At 51.5% G+C, this 15,000-nt stretch overlaps 1 protein-coding gene across 2 annotated transcripts in view; it reads right to left on the bottom strand.

Annotated features, from left to right (window-relative positions):
• Positions 1 to 15,000, bottom strand: part of nr2f5 (nuclear receptor subfamily 2, group F, member 5) — a 25,416-nt gene that overhangs the window by 709 nt on the left and 9,707 nt on the right. For both annotated transcript variants that reach the window (XM_030350238.1, XM_030350239.1), the window contains exons 2-4: positions 11,400 to 11,680; positions 8,988 to 9,234; positions 1 to 1,801 (exon numbers count right to left, since the gene is read on the bottom strand). The exon at positions 1 to 1,801 is cut by the window's left edge and continues 709 nt beyond it. In XM_030350238.1, coding sequence (XP_030206098.1) covers positions 1,482 to 1,801; positions 8,988 to 9,234; positions 11,400 to 11,680 — 848 coding nt within the window. In that variant the 3' untranslated portion in view covers positions 1 to 1,481. The remainder of the gene's footprint in view (positions 1,802 to 8,987; positions 9,235 to 11,399; positions 11,681 to 15,000) is intronic.

Genomic DNA, 15,000 nt, shown 5'->3' with positions numbered 1-15,000 from the left:
AGTGACAAAATCCTTTGTTCTAAGGCAAGTACAGCGAGCATTACAAAATCCACTCCCCCAACCGTCCCATTTGTTCCACAGCTTGAGACCACTGCCAGTGGGGGGGGGGGGGGTCCCACTGCTCTCCCAGTGCCACCATTATAACTGCTAAAGGTGTTAAGAGAAACTTGTTGCCCACCACTGACCTGGCGTAGTAAGGGATGACGCTCAACGCTGAAACGGCGATCTAAGACGATCGATGATGCGTATCCTGCTAGCTAATCTGAAGCAGTAGCATCGATTACATTTCTGTGTTTTGTTCAATTTTACAATGCAAGTGCCTCCGATTGGATTCCTTAGTTTATCTCGTTTTAGTTCACTTTATTTTAAAGAACACTCTCCCACCCCCCCCCCTACCAAGATACAAACAAAAAGTCAAATTATAGACAAACTCAAACTCAATTTCATCCACCAAACAAATTTTTCAACAAGATGGATGCATTATCAGCTTTGGCACAGGCTGCTTGATAAATGTCGATGCCCCCCCCTCAATGGGCGAGGCGGTTGGCCTCACCATAGGGCTGAGGATGGCCACCTCCCAAACCGACGTCTGAAGCTCAACCAGACTGCGCTGAGCTGTGAGCGTCTACAGGTCAATGATATACATATGGACACATTCATGAGTTATAAACAGTGCTAATACACCCACTCACACACACACACACACACACACACACACACACACACACACACACACACACACACACACACACACACACACACACACACACACACACACCCGCACACTCACACTCACACACACGATAAACAAGTCCTTTGTAAAAGTTCAAGGACAATTTTGGCATTCGTCTTTTTAATGGCTTCTGGGTTTTTTTCTTCAAAATAAAAGTCGGCGACCGCTGGGAACGAGGGCTCCTCCACTGGTGTATTGCTCCCCCTCGCTGCCCACAAACAGGATATCGAGAGCGTAGCGGATTGTTTGAGGTTTCCCACACCGCCGTCTCCGGGGAGTCCAACAGACCTGCTGGTGAACCGTGCAACAATCTGTCACGCCGACCACGACGACAAGGCAGCGTCCAGCCTCAGCATTGGCCGCAGTGTCCCCTGGAGGAGGTCACCGATTGGTCGTCTTCGTTGGCTCGGGACGTCGAAGCGCACACATCTATTGGCTGGCTGGTCAAGACTGTTTTTTATAAAAGGTTTTGTGACGGAATGACGACGGGAGATGGTTCTCCTTGGAAAGTTGAAGTCGTCGTTGACGAAGATGGGGTACAAAGTGTTTCAGCTCGATGGAGGGATGGATGGAAGGATGGACCGTGGATGGGTGGAGGGGAAGGCGGATTGGCGGACGAATGACACAACGGATCAGGGGTGAAAAAAGAAAAAGGGGGGGGGGGGGGGGGTGATCAGCCTGAATATCTCCTGGAACCACTCGCTCTTCGTCTCCAGCTCCATCGTCTCCCCGGGGGGCGGCCCCCATCTCAGGGGCCGTTCTCGTTGTAGTGCAGGGAGATGGGCCGGTCGCGCGGCACGGACGGCATGTAGGGCCAGTTGTAGCTGGAGCCCGACAGCAGCATGTCCCGGAGCAGGGTCTCGATGGGCGTCTTGCCCACCAGGCGCACGAAGAAGAGCTGCTCGATGACGGGCGAGGACACGATGCGCAGCGACGGCAGCCGCAGCAGCAGCCGGCCGAAGCGGATGGGCTGGCTGGGGTACTGGTTCCTCACGTACTCCTCCAGCGCGCACTGGGACTTCTCCTGGATGCTCTCCACGTGAGCCACGTCGGACAGGCCCATGGCGTCTGCAGGGGGGGGAAGAGAGAGGGGGGAGAGTTAGTGGGAGAACATGGGGGGAACGGAGCGGCGGATCGCGTTCAGGACAAAGTCATTGCATCCACGGCGTGCTCAAGGAGTTTCTGTAATTGAATAGGGCAGAGGTGGATCAGTAGATAGGCTGTTTGACTGCCGACCAGAAGGTAGTGGATTAAAACCCCAACGTCCATCTGACTCGACCTGGAGGGGTCCTTAAGTGGGGTTCGTAACCCCTACCTACTCCAGGGTCTCAAATCGTGTCAACAAGGGGATTTGTGTAGAAGCATCGGCCAATTAATCCAAAAATGGCAACGTCTCTGTCCATTCATTCATAGACACCTTCACAACACACCCACAAGCGGGTTTACAAACAGCCAGTTCAGACACCTTCACAACACACCCACAAGCAGGCTTACAAACAGCCAGTTCAGACACCTTCACAACACACCCACAAGCAGGCTTACAAACAGCCAGTTCAGACACCTTCACAACACACCCACAAGCAGGCTTACAAACAGCCAGTTCAGACACCTTCACAACACACCCACAAGCAGGCTTACAAACAGCCAGTTCAGACACCTTCACAACACACCCACAAGCAGGCTTACAAACAGCCATTTCAGACACCTTCACAACACACCCACAAGCAGGCTTACAAACAGCCAGTTCAGACACCTTCACAGCACACCCACAAGCAGGCTTACAAACAGCCAGTTCAGACACCTTCACAACACACCCACAAGCAGGCTTACAAACAGCCATTTCAGACACCTTCACAACACACCCACAAGCAGGCTTACAAACAGCCAGTTCAGACACCTTCACAGCACACCCACAAGCAGGCTTACAAACAGCCAGTTCAGACGCCTTCACAACACACCCACAAGCAGGCTTACAAACAGCCAGTTCACTGACTAGAAGTTAAGGTTCATGTGCCCAGGGATACTAAAATAGGAGGAATCGAAGGATTGAACCAGCAACGTCAGAAGGTGGCTCTACCCACCTCTCTGGAAAAATACTGCCATGAGGCCATGAGGTGAAGTTTAGACTTAGACTTTTAGACTTTTATTTTATTGTCCCCTGGGGGAAATTCTTTTTCACTTCAAGTTACATTTGTGGGCCGCACGCCAACAGACAGTAACAGATATACAGCATTCACAACCAAAGAAAAACAGAACTTCTAGTTTACAAATCTGAATGCTGCAGCTTTGAGTCATTCTTCAATAAATGATTCCCGAATCGAGACAGGGAACCCTTCTTTTAAGGACGGAGGAAATATTAGAAGTATAACTGTTGGCCAGCACTCTGCGTCAACCCAGCTTGAGTAACCTCTCGCGGTTTACAGATCGGATAAAGATCCAGGGATAAAAAATAAGTCAGTTGACGGATCATTCAGAAACCACAGGGCTCGGAGAAGAAAAAAATGAAAACCCTCATATTCCGAACATCTTGCTAGGCGAGGGGCGGCAGGGAGACAGTTGCCATGGCGACTTCTTCTAAGTGACGGCTGGTCACCGTGGCCACCAGCGTTTGTTGAGCCCCCCATCTTCCTCTCCAACACATCTGGGGTTCATGTGCATCTGCTCTGCTGCCTCTCCCCTCCTATCCCCACTCTCACCCCCCCCCCCCCCCCCCCCTCCTCCCCCTCCTCACCCCCGTCTCCCCCTCTCCCCTCTGACCCACCAGAGGATACCACCATCACGTGCGATACTTTTCACACCTGTGTTGTTTTTACGAGGGGACGGACGGACGTGTGAACTCAGGGGTGACACCATGCCCCCCCCCCCCCCCCCCCTCCCCGTGTACAGTACACTCCAGCGTGATCAGCGCCCGCTCGGGGGCGCCGTGTCCCCTGCATGAACCCTGGTCCTTAAAAGGCCCCCCGGTCGGGCCCCCCCTCCCACCCCCCCGTGTCGTGTTGAAGACCCTTCAGACCGGAGGTCCGAGGCCACGTCACCGTCGCTCTTTTGTCAGCCGACGGTTTGATGCTAACCGCGTCCTGCTGGGCCCCCTCTGAGAGGGAGGACACACTGGGGGGACTGTCTCTCCCTCCCTCTGTGGTCTCTCTCCCTCTGTGGTCTCTCTCTCTCTGTGGTCTCTCTCCCTCCCTCTGTGGTCTCTCTCTCTCTCTCTGTGGTGTCTCTCCCTCCCTCTGTGGTCTCTCTCTCTCTCTCTCTCTGTGGTCTCTCCCTCCCTCTGTGGTCTCTCTCTCTCTCTCTCTCTCTCTCTCTCTCTCTCTCTCTCTCCCTCTCTCTCTCTCTCTCTCTCTCTCCCTCTCTCCCTCTCTCTCTCCCTCTCTCTCTCTCCCCCTCCCCTCCCCCATCTCTCTCTCCCCGCCCCTCCCACCCTCTCCGGGGGGGGGGTCCTCTACCCAGGTCTGGCTGTGTCTCCTGGCTGAAGGGGGAGGTGGGCGCTGGGAGGTGGGAGAACGGACCCTACCCTCACGTGCCAGGGCCCCGGCCCCGTGGGCGGCCCCGCACCAAGCCACGCAGCGGGCCCTTTGTCTGGGGAGGGGGCCAGGGGGGGGGGGGGGGGGTTCAGGACAGCAGCCCCTGATGTCAACCGGACTGGACTGGTTCGCACCGGCCGGATGAGATGACGAAGGGTGGAAGGAAGGGAGGCGATCGGTGTGTGTCTGTGTGTGTGTGTGTGTGTGTGTGTGTGTGTGTGTGTGTGTTTGTTTATGAGTATGTGCGTGTATCTTTATGTGTATGCATGTGTGTGTATGTGTGTGTGAGAGTGAGTGTTTGCATGTATGTTAATGTGTGTGTGTGTGTGTGTGTGTCTGTGTGTGTGTGAGAGTGACCTTCTGTTTGAACACCGCCCACAAATTCACATATCCAGCGTTCAAAATCAAAGTCTCCTCTCCTGAAGCGTGACCTCTCTGTCGGAGCCTCTTAAAAGTCAGCCCGGGCACAAGGAGTCAGCATCACGACCCCGACTGGAAAAACAGCTATCTGTATTCATCTGCATTTTGTGTGTCAATGTGTGTGTGTGTGTGTGTGTTCAAAGAAGGATGTGTGTGTGTATTTGTGTGTCTGAGCACGTGCGAGCAAGCGCGTGTGTGATTGTGTGTGTGTTGGAGCAAACTGTGTGTGTGTGTGTGCATGTGTGTACTTGTCTGTGCGCGCGCGCGCGTGTGTGTGTGTGTATGCATGTGCGAGCAAGCACGTGTTTGTGTTTGTGTGTGTTGGTCTGCATGTGTGTTTCTGAGCATGTGCGAGCAAGAACATGTGTGTGTGTGTACGCATGCACGTGTGTGTGTGTGTGTGTGTGTGTGTGTGTGTGTGTGTGTGTGTGTGTGTGTGTGTGAGTGTGCGCGTGTGAGCGTGGGTGCGGCGGGGCGTCACATGACCCGCTGGGGGCTGCAGGGGTGATGTAGGTCAGGGATGAGACTCCGGCAAATCCTTGAGAGTGAAACGCAGCCATGCATAATTCACACCGCCGGGTGGGGGCGGGGGTCTGGGGAGGCGCGGCCCGGGGCCGGGGGGGGTCTGGGGGGGGGGGAGGAAGGAGGGTTTCAATAATAAATGGGGGGCGGCGCGAAGCAGAGAGAGGAGCAGGGAGGGGGGCGGAGCCACCACCCGCTCCTCCACGGAGAGGGGGGGGGGGGGGGGGGGGTGAGGGTCCGGGTCAGGGCGCGGGGGGGACCGGAGGAGGAGAGGGATCGAGCCACCGGCTTCTCCCCCGCCCTGAGGGGGGCAGGGGGGGGGAGGAGGGGTCGGGGTCAGGGTGGGGGAGAGGATCTGACAGCCTGCTTGAGGGACTTGGGGGGACGGGGGGGGACGCGACGCGTCTTCAGAACAGGGGGGCAGGGGTCGCCTCGCCGCCTCACCCCTCCCCTCAGGTCACACACCCCCCACGTTCGTCCGTCCGTCCGTCCGTCCGTCACAGGGCTGCCGGACCGGGGCTGGCGGAGGGACTGAAGGCTGAGCCCCTCTGCCCGCTGAGATCAGCCTCAGCTGGGCGGCCGGGGGCTAACGGCCAGGCAGTAGCGCGCCGCGGGGCGTTCAGCTTTCATCAGGTCCACAACAACTGCGTCTGGGTTGTAGTGTGGCGCGTACACAGTACGCGTGTGTGTGTGTGTGTGTGTGTGTGTGTGTGTGTGTGTGTGTGTGTGTGTGTGTGTTGTAGCTGTTTTAATGTTTCATGTACACAGACACGTGTGTGTGTGTGTGTGTGTGTGTGTTTGTGTGTGTGTGTGTGTGTGTGTCTGTGTGTGTGTGTGTGTGTGTGTGTGTGTGTGTGTGTGTGTGTGTGTGTGTCTGTGTGTGTGTGTGTGTGTGTGTGTGTGTGTGTGTGTGTGTGTTGTAGCCGTGTTCCCGGTCTTCTGTTAGAACATGAGACTAATTTCCCTGTCACACTGAGGGGGGGGGGGGGGGGGGGGAGGGGGTCGTACCCCGGTCACCGTGGCAACAAAGACAGAGGGGAGGTCGTGTCTACAGTGCACACACTTGAAGACCTTAAGTTAAAAGCTATATCCTTAAAACGTTCAACCTTTAACTCCCGTTAAAGACGGACGAACGAGAGCCGTGAGCGAAGGGGAGGGGCCAACCGACAGGGGGAGGAGCCGGGGGGAGGAGCCGGGGGGAAAGAGAGGCTTTAAATAAAGCGGCGTGTTTGTGACGGCGGCGGCGTGTTTCCAGGCGGTAACACGAAGCGACCTCACACGCTTACAGAGGGCAGGGGGGGGGGGGAGGGACCAGGAGCCCCCCCCTGGCCGCGTGATCCTGTCACGGTGGGTTTAAGACCATGAGAGACCCTCGCCTCCACACACCCTCATCCCGACCAGATGTCACGTGTAAACAGATACTCCTGACACTGGCACTGACTGGAGGTACAGTGGGCCGGCGTGCCCCCCCCCCCCCACGGATGTTTATTAAGCTATTGGGTGTGGGGCTTTTGGAGGGTGTGTGTCGTGGTTGGGGGGGACTACCAGCCTTAAGGTACTGGGTCGACCCCCCAACGTCCACGGCCCACCTGTAGGCCCCCTGGGACCTGCTCCTTCACGAAATGGATCGAGTCCCTTTGGTTACAGCGTATTGTGACCATGAAATGTTATTCTAACCTTGTATAAACCGATGAATATACCCATCCATTCGTCTGTCCATCTATCTATCTATCTATCTATCTATCTATCTATCTATCTATCTATCTATCTATCTATCTATCTATCTATCTATCTATCTATCTATCTATCCATCTATCCATCTATCTATATTTCCATCCATATATTGCCATCTTTATATCCATCCTTCCATCTAAATATCTCTATCTATTTATGTATCCATTTATATCCATTCAACTATATAAATACATCTATGTATTCTGTTATTGCTGCAGGTCTGTCAAGGTGTCCTCTGAATTGTCATGCATGACATTTGCCCAGAGCACTAATTCCCGTTTGGAGCAAAGGCTCATCTTTAAGGCCAGAGAAATATGCAGGGAGGGGGGATTATAGCAAAGTGTGGTGCTGGTGTAATTCCTCAAGAAGCACCCCATCAGGCCCAGGCAGAGGAAGAGGAGGAGGAGGTGGAGGTGGAGGAGGTGGAGGAGACCAAAGCAGGCTTAGCCAAAGCCAAAGGTTATACTGACAACGAAAGGTTAGGCTGAGGCAATTGAATCCCAGCATGACTGATTTGAGCCAGACAAGCTGCTATGCATACAGTCAATAAGTGCCTATTATAAACGAGCGGTCAAGTTTCGGTCAAACCCGAACAGGGAGATGGCGGCGGGTGTTGTGGGCGGCCCCCGTTGCATGGGAATAATAACTAATAACGAGACGTATTGCATGGTAGGTCACTGCTTGGTCAGGCTGAGCCGAGTCAAAACAACAAGTGGACCGCACTGCTACTTGCTATTCATAATATAAGGAGGAGGAGGAGGGATGCTTCGATTACAGTTGGACCTGAGTGAAGGATTCTGACTGAACGTCTTGGTATTCATCCCCAATAACAACGAGAGGGCTGATGATTTTGGCACAACGCTGTGATTTACCAGGTTTGTTTCGCTAACGTTAGCTAATTGCGAGATAATGATTAGAAAGCCAAAACACACACGTATCAGAGTGCCTCTTTGTTTGTCTCTCATTATGTAGAGCGAAGCGGTTTGTAAGGTCATTCCGATTCCAGAGGCACAGCTTGACGTCATCGGCTAGCCAGCTGCTGTGTTCTGTTTCTTGGACTGATGTTTTTCTGTGATAAACTTAACTTAATGTAATTATTTCAATTGGCTCCCATTTAACGGAGCCAAACTCATTAAGAATGCCCCCTGGAAGCCCTCGCAACGGCATTGCAGGCTATTTTGATAGCTTCATGTAATTTTCAGAAATATTGCATGTGTGTGTGTGTGTGTGTGTGTGTGTGTGTGTGTGTGTGTGTGTGTGTGTGTGTGTGTGTGTGTGTGTGTGTGTGGACGCTGTTGTAGCTGTGGATTCCAGCCCTCACAGCAACTGTGAGACAAGGGTGCTTCATTCTGTCTGGAATCAACCTGCTGACCCTGCTGGGATCTGACCTCAGATCTCCAGAACAGGGAAGGTAGCGTTTTCACCAGCACCCTACAAACCCTGGAGTTTCGCTTCGAAGAAGGACACGTCTTCAAATCAGGGACGACACAATCCTGTTGCACCTTAAACAGACTACATTTATACAGCGCTATTCTGACCAGTGGCCACTCAAAGCGCTTTATAACATTGCCCAACCAACATTCACCTGTTCATGCACACATTCACACACCGACGGCGGGTTTTAGCCATGCAAGGCGACAGCCGGCTCGTCAGGAGCAGAGGCGTCTCGCTCAGGGACACGTCGACACTCTCAGGCTAGGAGGAGCCGGGGGAATCGAACTAGCAACCTTCCGGTTCCCAGCAGACCAACCCGCTCTACCTCCTGAGCCACAAGCCGCCCTACCTCTTCCACCTCTTCCATCCTTTTAGGTTTTGAGGCTACAATTATATTTTCACATCCCTTAATCACAGGTACAGTCTCAAAGGGCAGGGTGACAGCGAGGGTTATTAAGCCGGTTCCTTGAGACAACCAGACAGACAGACAGACAGACAGACAGACAGACAGAGAGACAGACAGAGAGACAGACAGACAGACAGACAGACAGACAGACAGACAGACAGACAGACAGACAGACAGACAGACAGACAGACAGCGGGGGGGGGGGGCTCACCGGAGGTGAAGAGCACGATGGACTTGAGGCAGGAGTACTCGGCCGCGTCCACCTGCAGGGCCTTCAGCTTCTCCACCTGCTCCTGGAAGACGCGGATGTGGTCCATGAAGGCCACCACGCGCTCGGCCGACATGGGCGAGGCGTGCAGGCCGGCCGCCGCCAGCAGCGGGGCCACGTGGAGGGGCATGGAGCACTGCGCCGCGTTCAGGACGAACAGCTCGCTCCACGACATGCGCAGCAGCGCCACCTAGAGGCCCGGAGGAATGGGAATCGTTAAGTCGACAGTTGGTAAACGGTAGCTTGATTAGCATGGTGTTGAGCAGATAAGCATTATCTAGACACTAGGATTACATTAGGTGTCCTAGCAGGAGCCAGACTAGCATTAGCTAGAACAACATTAGGATATAGACTATTAATAGCAGCAGATCAACTAACCTAAATTCGATTAACATGAACTGGACTTGCATTAGGCAGACTAGCATCAACAAAGACTCATTAGCCAGATTAACCTTTCCTCAACTAGCCTTGGTCAGACTAGCATCAACCATGCTAACATTAGCCAGGCTAGCATTGTGGACACCGTGGAACACAGCGTGAAAACAACAATTAGGGCTTTGTCAATCTTTTTATAATCGTCTGACCGGTAGGGATCAACGGTCACTACCAAACAAAATCAAACCGTCACGATCGTCATAGTCGGACAGAAGGCCTTCCAATTAAAACAAACAGGTGGTTTGAATGTTGGGACAAGTTTTGATGAAATTGTAGAAATTGCGGTGAGACTAGTGCTGTTCAAGTGAAATCACAATAAATCGCAATTAATCGCAAAATAAAAGTAAAAACATTGGTTCTATTCTTGTTTTTTCGATCACCCATTATGATTAGTAGGTAGAGCTTTTTGGCAACATTTAAACAATGAAATAACAGCTTAATATTTTTTTTGTTTAAAAACCTACACTCCCATCCTCTGTAGAGTGAAAGCAGTATTATGACGATCGATTGGATTCAATATCACGTGATTGGCTCCACCCCTACCACCAATATAGATCTGTCACTTCTAGCTCCTCACTCTGGATAATAATCACAGAGCGCATTGCTGGGATGACATTTATGATGTAGTTATGAGCTAATAACCCTGTCACATGCCCCGGGATGATTGCGGCTGGCGGGGATGTAATAGAATATTTACAGTTTGGATTCTTGTGCGGTCTCCAAACCGAGTGCAGCTGTCACAACGGGATGTGAGACAGTTCAAATCAAGTGTCTCGGCTTCCCCAGCGCCCAAGACCTCCACGCTATTGTCTTAAGGAGGAAGATGTCTCGATATTTTGATAAATGATGGATCTTATTCCGTCAATATTAGAATCTGATTTACATACTGTACTGAAAATAAAAACAAACAAACAAATTATTTATGTTTCATTGATATTTGAAAAATCATTATCTTCTATGTGTTACAGAATAAAGAACGAATGCTGCAGATGTATGATCAAATTAAAGAAATAAATGTTGGCTATTTGCTCTTACATTATTCTGCCAAAGTAAGGTAGAAATAAGCTAGCTGTAGTAGCTACAGCGTTCATCAGACTCAACATTTTGGCACTCTGACACATTTATTTTGATGTTGTACGCCCTTACACTTAAAAAAGTACTTAGTATTGTGTAGCGTCTTATCTCTATATAGTTGTTTATCTTTCTTCGGACAAATGTACATATTTGCAAGCCGCTTTGGATAAAATATTCTTTCTCCTAAATGCTCTTACATTATTCTACAGAAGCATGGTATAAATAAGCTTGCTCTATTAGCTAGAGAGTTCATCGACTCATATATTGCTATATCGTTATTGTTGTTTCAATGATGGAAGCATGATAGAAACATGCTTGCTCTATTTGATTATTACTCTATAAATAATCAATAATATTACCCCTCCAAAAAAACAGTACAGCACTCAAGTCTTGACGCAACACTTTCTAATTGTTTTTAGACAATGAACCCGTTTTTTGTTTGTTTACTTTTAATTTGTCATTTTTTCTGCATCTTTATCGGTTCTTTTCACAAGGACAATTTATTTTTTACTTTTTGTATGAATATATTTTTTACTGTTGAAGATGAACTAGATGAACTCTAGTTCATCTTGCCCTCCTGGCCACCTTGAGGGCACCACGATCCACTGCCTGTTTTAAAAAAAGATCTTAAGGCATTTCTTTTTAGCAGAATTTTTGGTTTCCCCCAAAGATGTTTTTATTTTTTTTTAACCTTTTTACTTTTAACAAAACTTCTTATCTTAGCCCTTTGAGATCTTCGGATGAAAAGGACACTATAAATAAAATATATCATTATCATTATTATTATTATCAGCCTCAACGCTCTGTTGGAGTACTTCCAGTCGGGCGCGGCGGCGGGCAGCTCACCTGGTCCATGAGCTGCAGGTCGGGGAAGAAGGGGATGTTCTTGGCCCACTCCACGGCGCTGAACAGCAGGCGCGCGGCCAGCTCACAGATGTTCTCGATGCCCATGAGGTTGTTGCCCTGCATGCACTGGGCGCCGTAGCGCGACGTAGGGTAGGGCTCGGCGCGCAGCAGCAGGGAGATGAAGCCGGACAGGTAGGGCTGCCCGTTGTACGGGTCGCTGCTGTTGGTCAGGTACTGCGCCGGGCTGGTCTGGGAGTTGGACATGCGCCCCCGCTGGACGGCTGGGGGAAGGACACCAGGGTTGGGTTAATGGGGAGGTTCAGATTTTGACCTTGCAGCAGCAGATGAGTATACAACTCTTCATTTAACTCGTTCTTATTATATATCACATATAACAACATACCTAATTTTCTTCAATCATATGCACATTTTGAAAGAAAATCCTGAAACAGTTTTGTTTATTAATAGTTTATAGTTTGTTATCGAGTTTCTTTTGATCAAATAGCAAGAATGTTTTGTTTTTTTCAAATGTCCTGAAGACATCTCTTTTTTTTTTTCTCTTTTTATTTCGTGCTCGTTCAGCACTTTGCAGGGCAGATTTGTACGTAAAGTATGATAGTAAGTTTGATGATTGCACTTGAGTCAGAGGAGAGGAGAGGAGTAGATGGGAGAGGAGAGGAGAGGAGAGGAGAGGAGAGGAGAGGAGAGGAGAGGAGAGGAGAGGAGAGGAGAGGAGAGGAGAGGAGAGGTGAGGAGAGGAGGAGAGAAGAGAGGAGAGGAGAGGAGGAGAGAAGAGAGAGCAGATAGGAGAAGAGGCAGCCCTATGTGTGTTAACCTTCTGACAAGAGCTAGACAACGGGAACATGATAAGAGATGAGCAACAGGGAGAGGATAATGTCTTTATCTCAGAATGTGTCAGCTCTACATACACGTCCCCCTCCCTCGCCCTCTCTCCCCCCCCTCTCTCCCCCTCTGATCTACAGCATGAACCCTGACAGAGAGAAACACTTACTGCCCCACGCTAGAACTACACACATTCCCCCACCCACCCACACCCACACACACACACACACACACACACACAACCATGCGACCGCACGCTCCCACACTTAAACCTTAGCCTGCGGAGAAGAGGGCATGCAGAGGCCATGCGCGCACACACACACACACACACACACACACACACACACACACACACACACACACACACACACACACACACACACACACACACAGACACACACACACACACACACACACACCACCAGACACACACACACACACACACACACACAAACACACACAGTGACTACAAGGCTCAAAGGGCCATTTGGAAAACACCTGTTTGCTCGCCCTCACTGTCTGACTAATGACTTCATCTGCTGTTACAAAGAGAGAGAGAGGGGGGGAGGGGAGGGGAGGGGAGGGGGAGATAAGAGAGACGGGGGAGGGGGTGAGAGGGAGAGAGACACTCACACACACAGAGGGGGAGAGATAGAGACAATAAAAAAGACGTGTAGGAATATGTAAGGGTATTGAGGGAGAAAAGAAAGAGAGAAAGGGGAGAGAGAGTATAATGAGAGACAGAGAGAGAGAGAGGGAGAGAGAGAGGGAGAGAGAGAGGGAGAGCGAGGGTGGGAAGGAGGGGCGGGGGGGGGGGGGAAAGCGAGAGAGAAAGAGAACGGGGGAGAGGTCACCGGCGATAAAGGAGAACGAGATAAAAAGGTGAAGAGGGGAGATAAGGTGTTGAAAAGGAACACAGACGGGAGAGCGATAGGTCTCGGAGAGAGAGGGATTGGGGTCACAGTGGGAGGAGGCAGAGGAGGGGGGGGAGGTCGAGGGGGGAGGGAAGGGAGGGGGGAAGGAAGGGAGGGGGGAGGGGAGGGGAGGGGGAGGAGGAGGGAGGGAGGTTTTGGGTGAAGGGGTTGAAACTAATATTTTAGTTAGAGATGAGCTTCAAGACGGAGCTAAGTGGCCCTCTATGCAGAGAACAGGTGGAGGCAGAGGTCAAGGGGGGGGCTATAGGGGGGGGGGGGGGGGGGAGGGAGGAGGGGGCTATGGGGGAGGTTGGGGGGGAGTGACCTCGGACGCGGCAACTGTGTCAATTGAAGTCCCCGCGCCGTGTTTGAATAGCAGGCAAGGTCACGGCACTCATGGATATCATAAAAATGCTATTCGCTATTCACACACACACACACACACACACACGTGCGCGCACACGCACACACACAGGCACGCACACACACACACACACACACACACACACACACACACGCATACACACACACACACACGCTCACACTCTCACACACACACACACACACACACATTAAAACACACACACAGAGGCACACACACACACACACATACACAAACACACACATACACTCACACACACACACGCACACCCATAGACACAAACACACTCCTCCACACATCCACACAACCTTCTGTGCTCTGCAACATACCTCAAATAACAGAGAACAAAAAAGTGTTGACCTTTGGTTCAGGTAGTAAGTACAAAACGAGTCTTCAGTCAGTCAGTCTGTCTGTCTGTCTGTCTGTCTGTCTGTCTGTCTGTCTGTCTGTCTGCCTGCCTGCCTGCCTGCCTGCCTGCCTGCCTGCCTGCCTGCCTGCCTGCCTGCCTGTCTGTCTGTCTGCCTGCCTGCCTGCCTGCCTGCCTGCCTGCCTGCCTGCCTGTCTGTCTGTCTGTCTGTCTGTCTGTCTGTCTGTCTGCGTGTCTCCGGACCTATCCCCTTCGCCTCTCTGTTCGTCGGCCTGCCTGCCCGTCTGTCTGCCTCTCCACCTGTCTGTCTGCCGCTCCACCCGTCTGTCTACCTCCACCCATTGGTCCCCAGCAAGCTGTTGCACAACTGCAGCATTCCGTGCCGCTGAGGCTGCAGCGGAGCCCCTCCGGGCCCTACAGCTGTTAGGGGCCCTCAGCGAGACGCTAGGGGCCCCCCCCGGAGAGGCACACACGGCCAGCGAGGCAGGAGAAAAAAGGAGTTTAGTCGGATCCTGTCCTGTTGCAACGACATGCGTCTGGTGGCTGTAGCCTTTGTGTGTGTGTAGGTGCGTTTCCACCCCCCTGAGTTTATGCGAACTTTGAAGTATCGAATCAGTAAACGGTGATGGAAACACCAAAATTCGCATCAAAATCCTCTAGTTCGCAAAAAGGTTTATCCGCTCGCTTGAGGTGGTTTTTTAGAAATGCGAAAGAGAGTAAATTCGCAAAATGGGAGATGGGAACACACTTTTCGACACAGCTGTGATGTAGCGAACTTTCAACACACAGGACTGACAGTCTTTCTGATTTCCGCATAGCGACCGGCCATAGCAACCCTGCCGACATCAACGTGTAACGTCATCACCCTATTCCGCTCCAACCACTTGATGGAAACGCACCTAATTCGAATTACTTTTTTGCGAAATTTCTAAAGATTCGCATCACCTTTTAGATGTAAACGCAGCTATTGTGTGTGTGCGTGTGTGTGTGTGTGTGTGTGTGTGTGTGTGTGTGTGTGTGTGTGTGTGTGTGTGTGCGTCTGTGTGTGTGCGTCTGTGTGTGTGTGTGTGTGTTTCTTGAGATGCTATATCCTAT

The sequence above is a fragment of the Gadus morhua genome, unplaced genomic scaffold, assembly GCF_902167405.1.
Source record: "Gadus morhua unplaced genomic scaffold, gadMor3.0, whole genome shotgun sequence".
NCBI classification, from domain to species: domain Eukaryota; kingdom Metazoa; phylum Chordata; class Actinopteri; order Gadiformes; family Gadidae; genus Gadus; species Gadus morhua.
The sequence above is the reverse complement of the archived record's forward strand: the minus strand, read 5'-3'. Positions and strand labels throughout refer to the sequence as shown.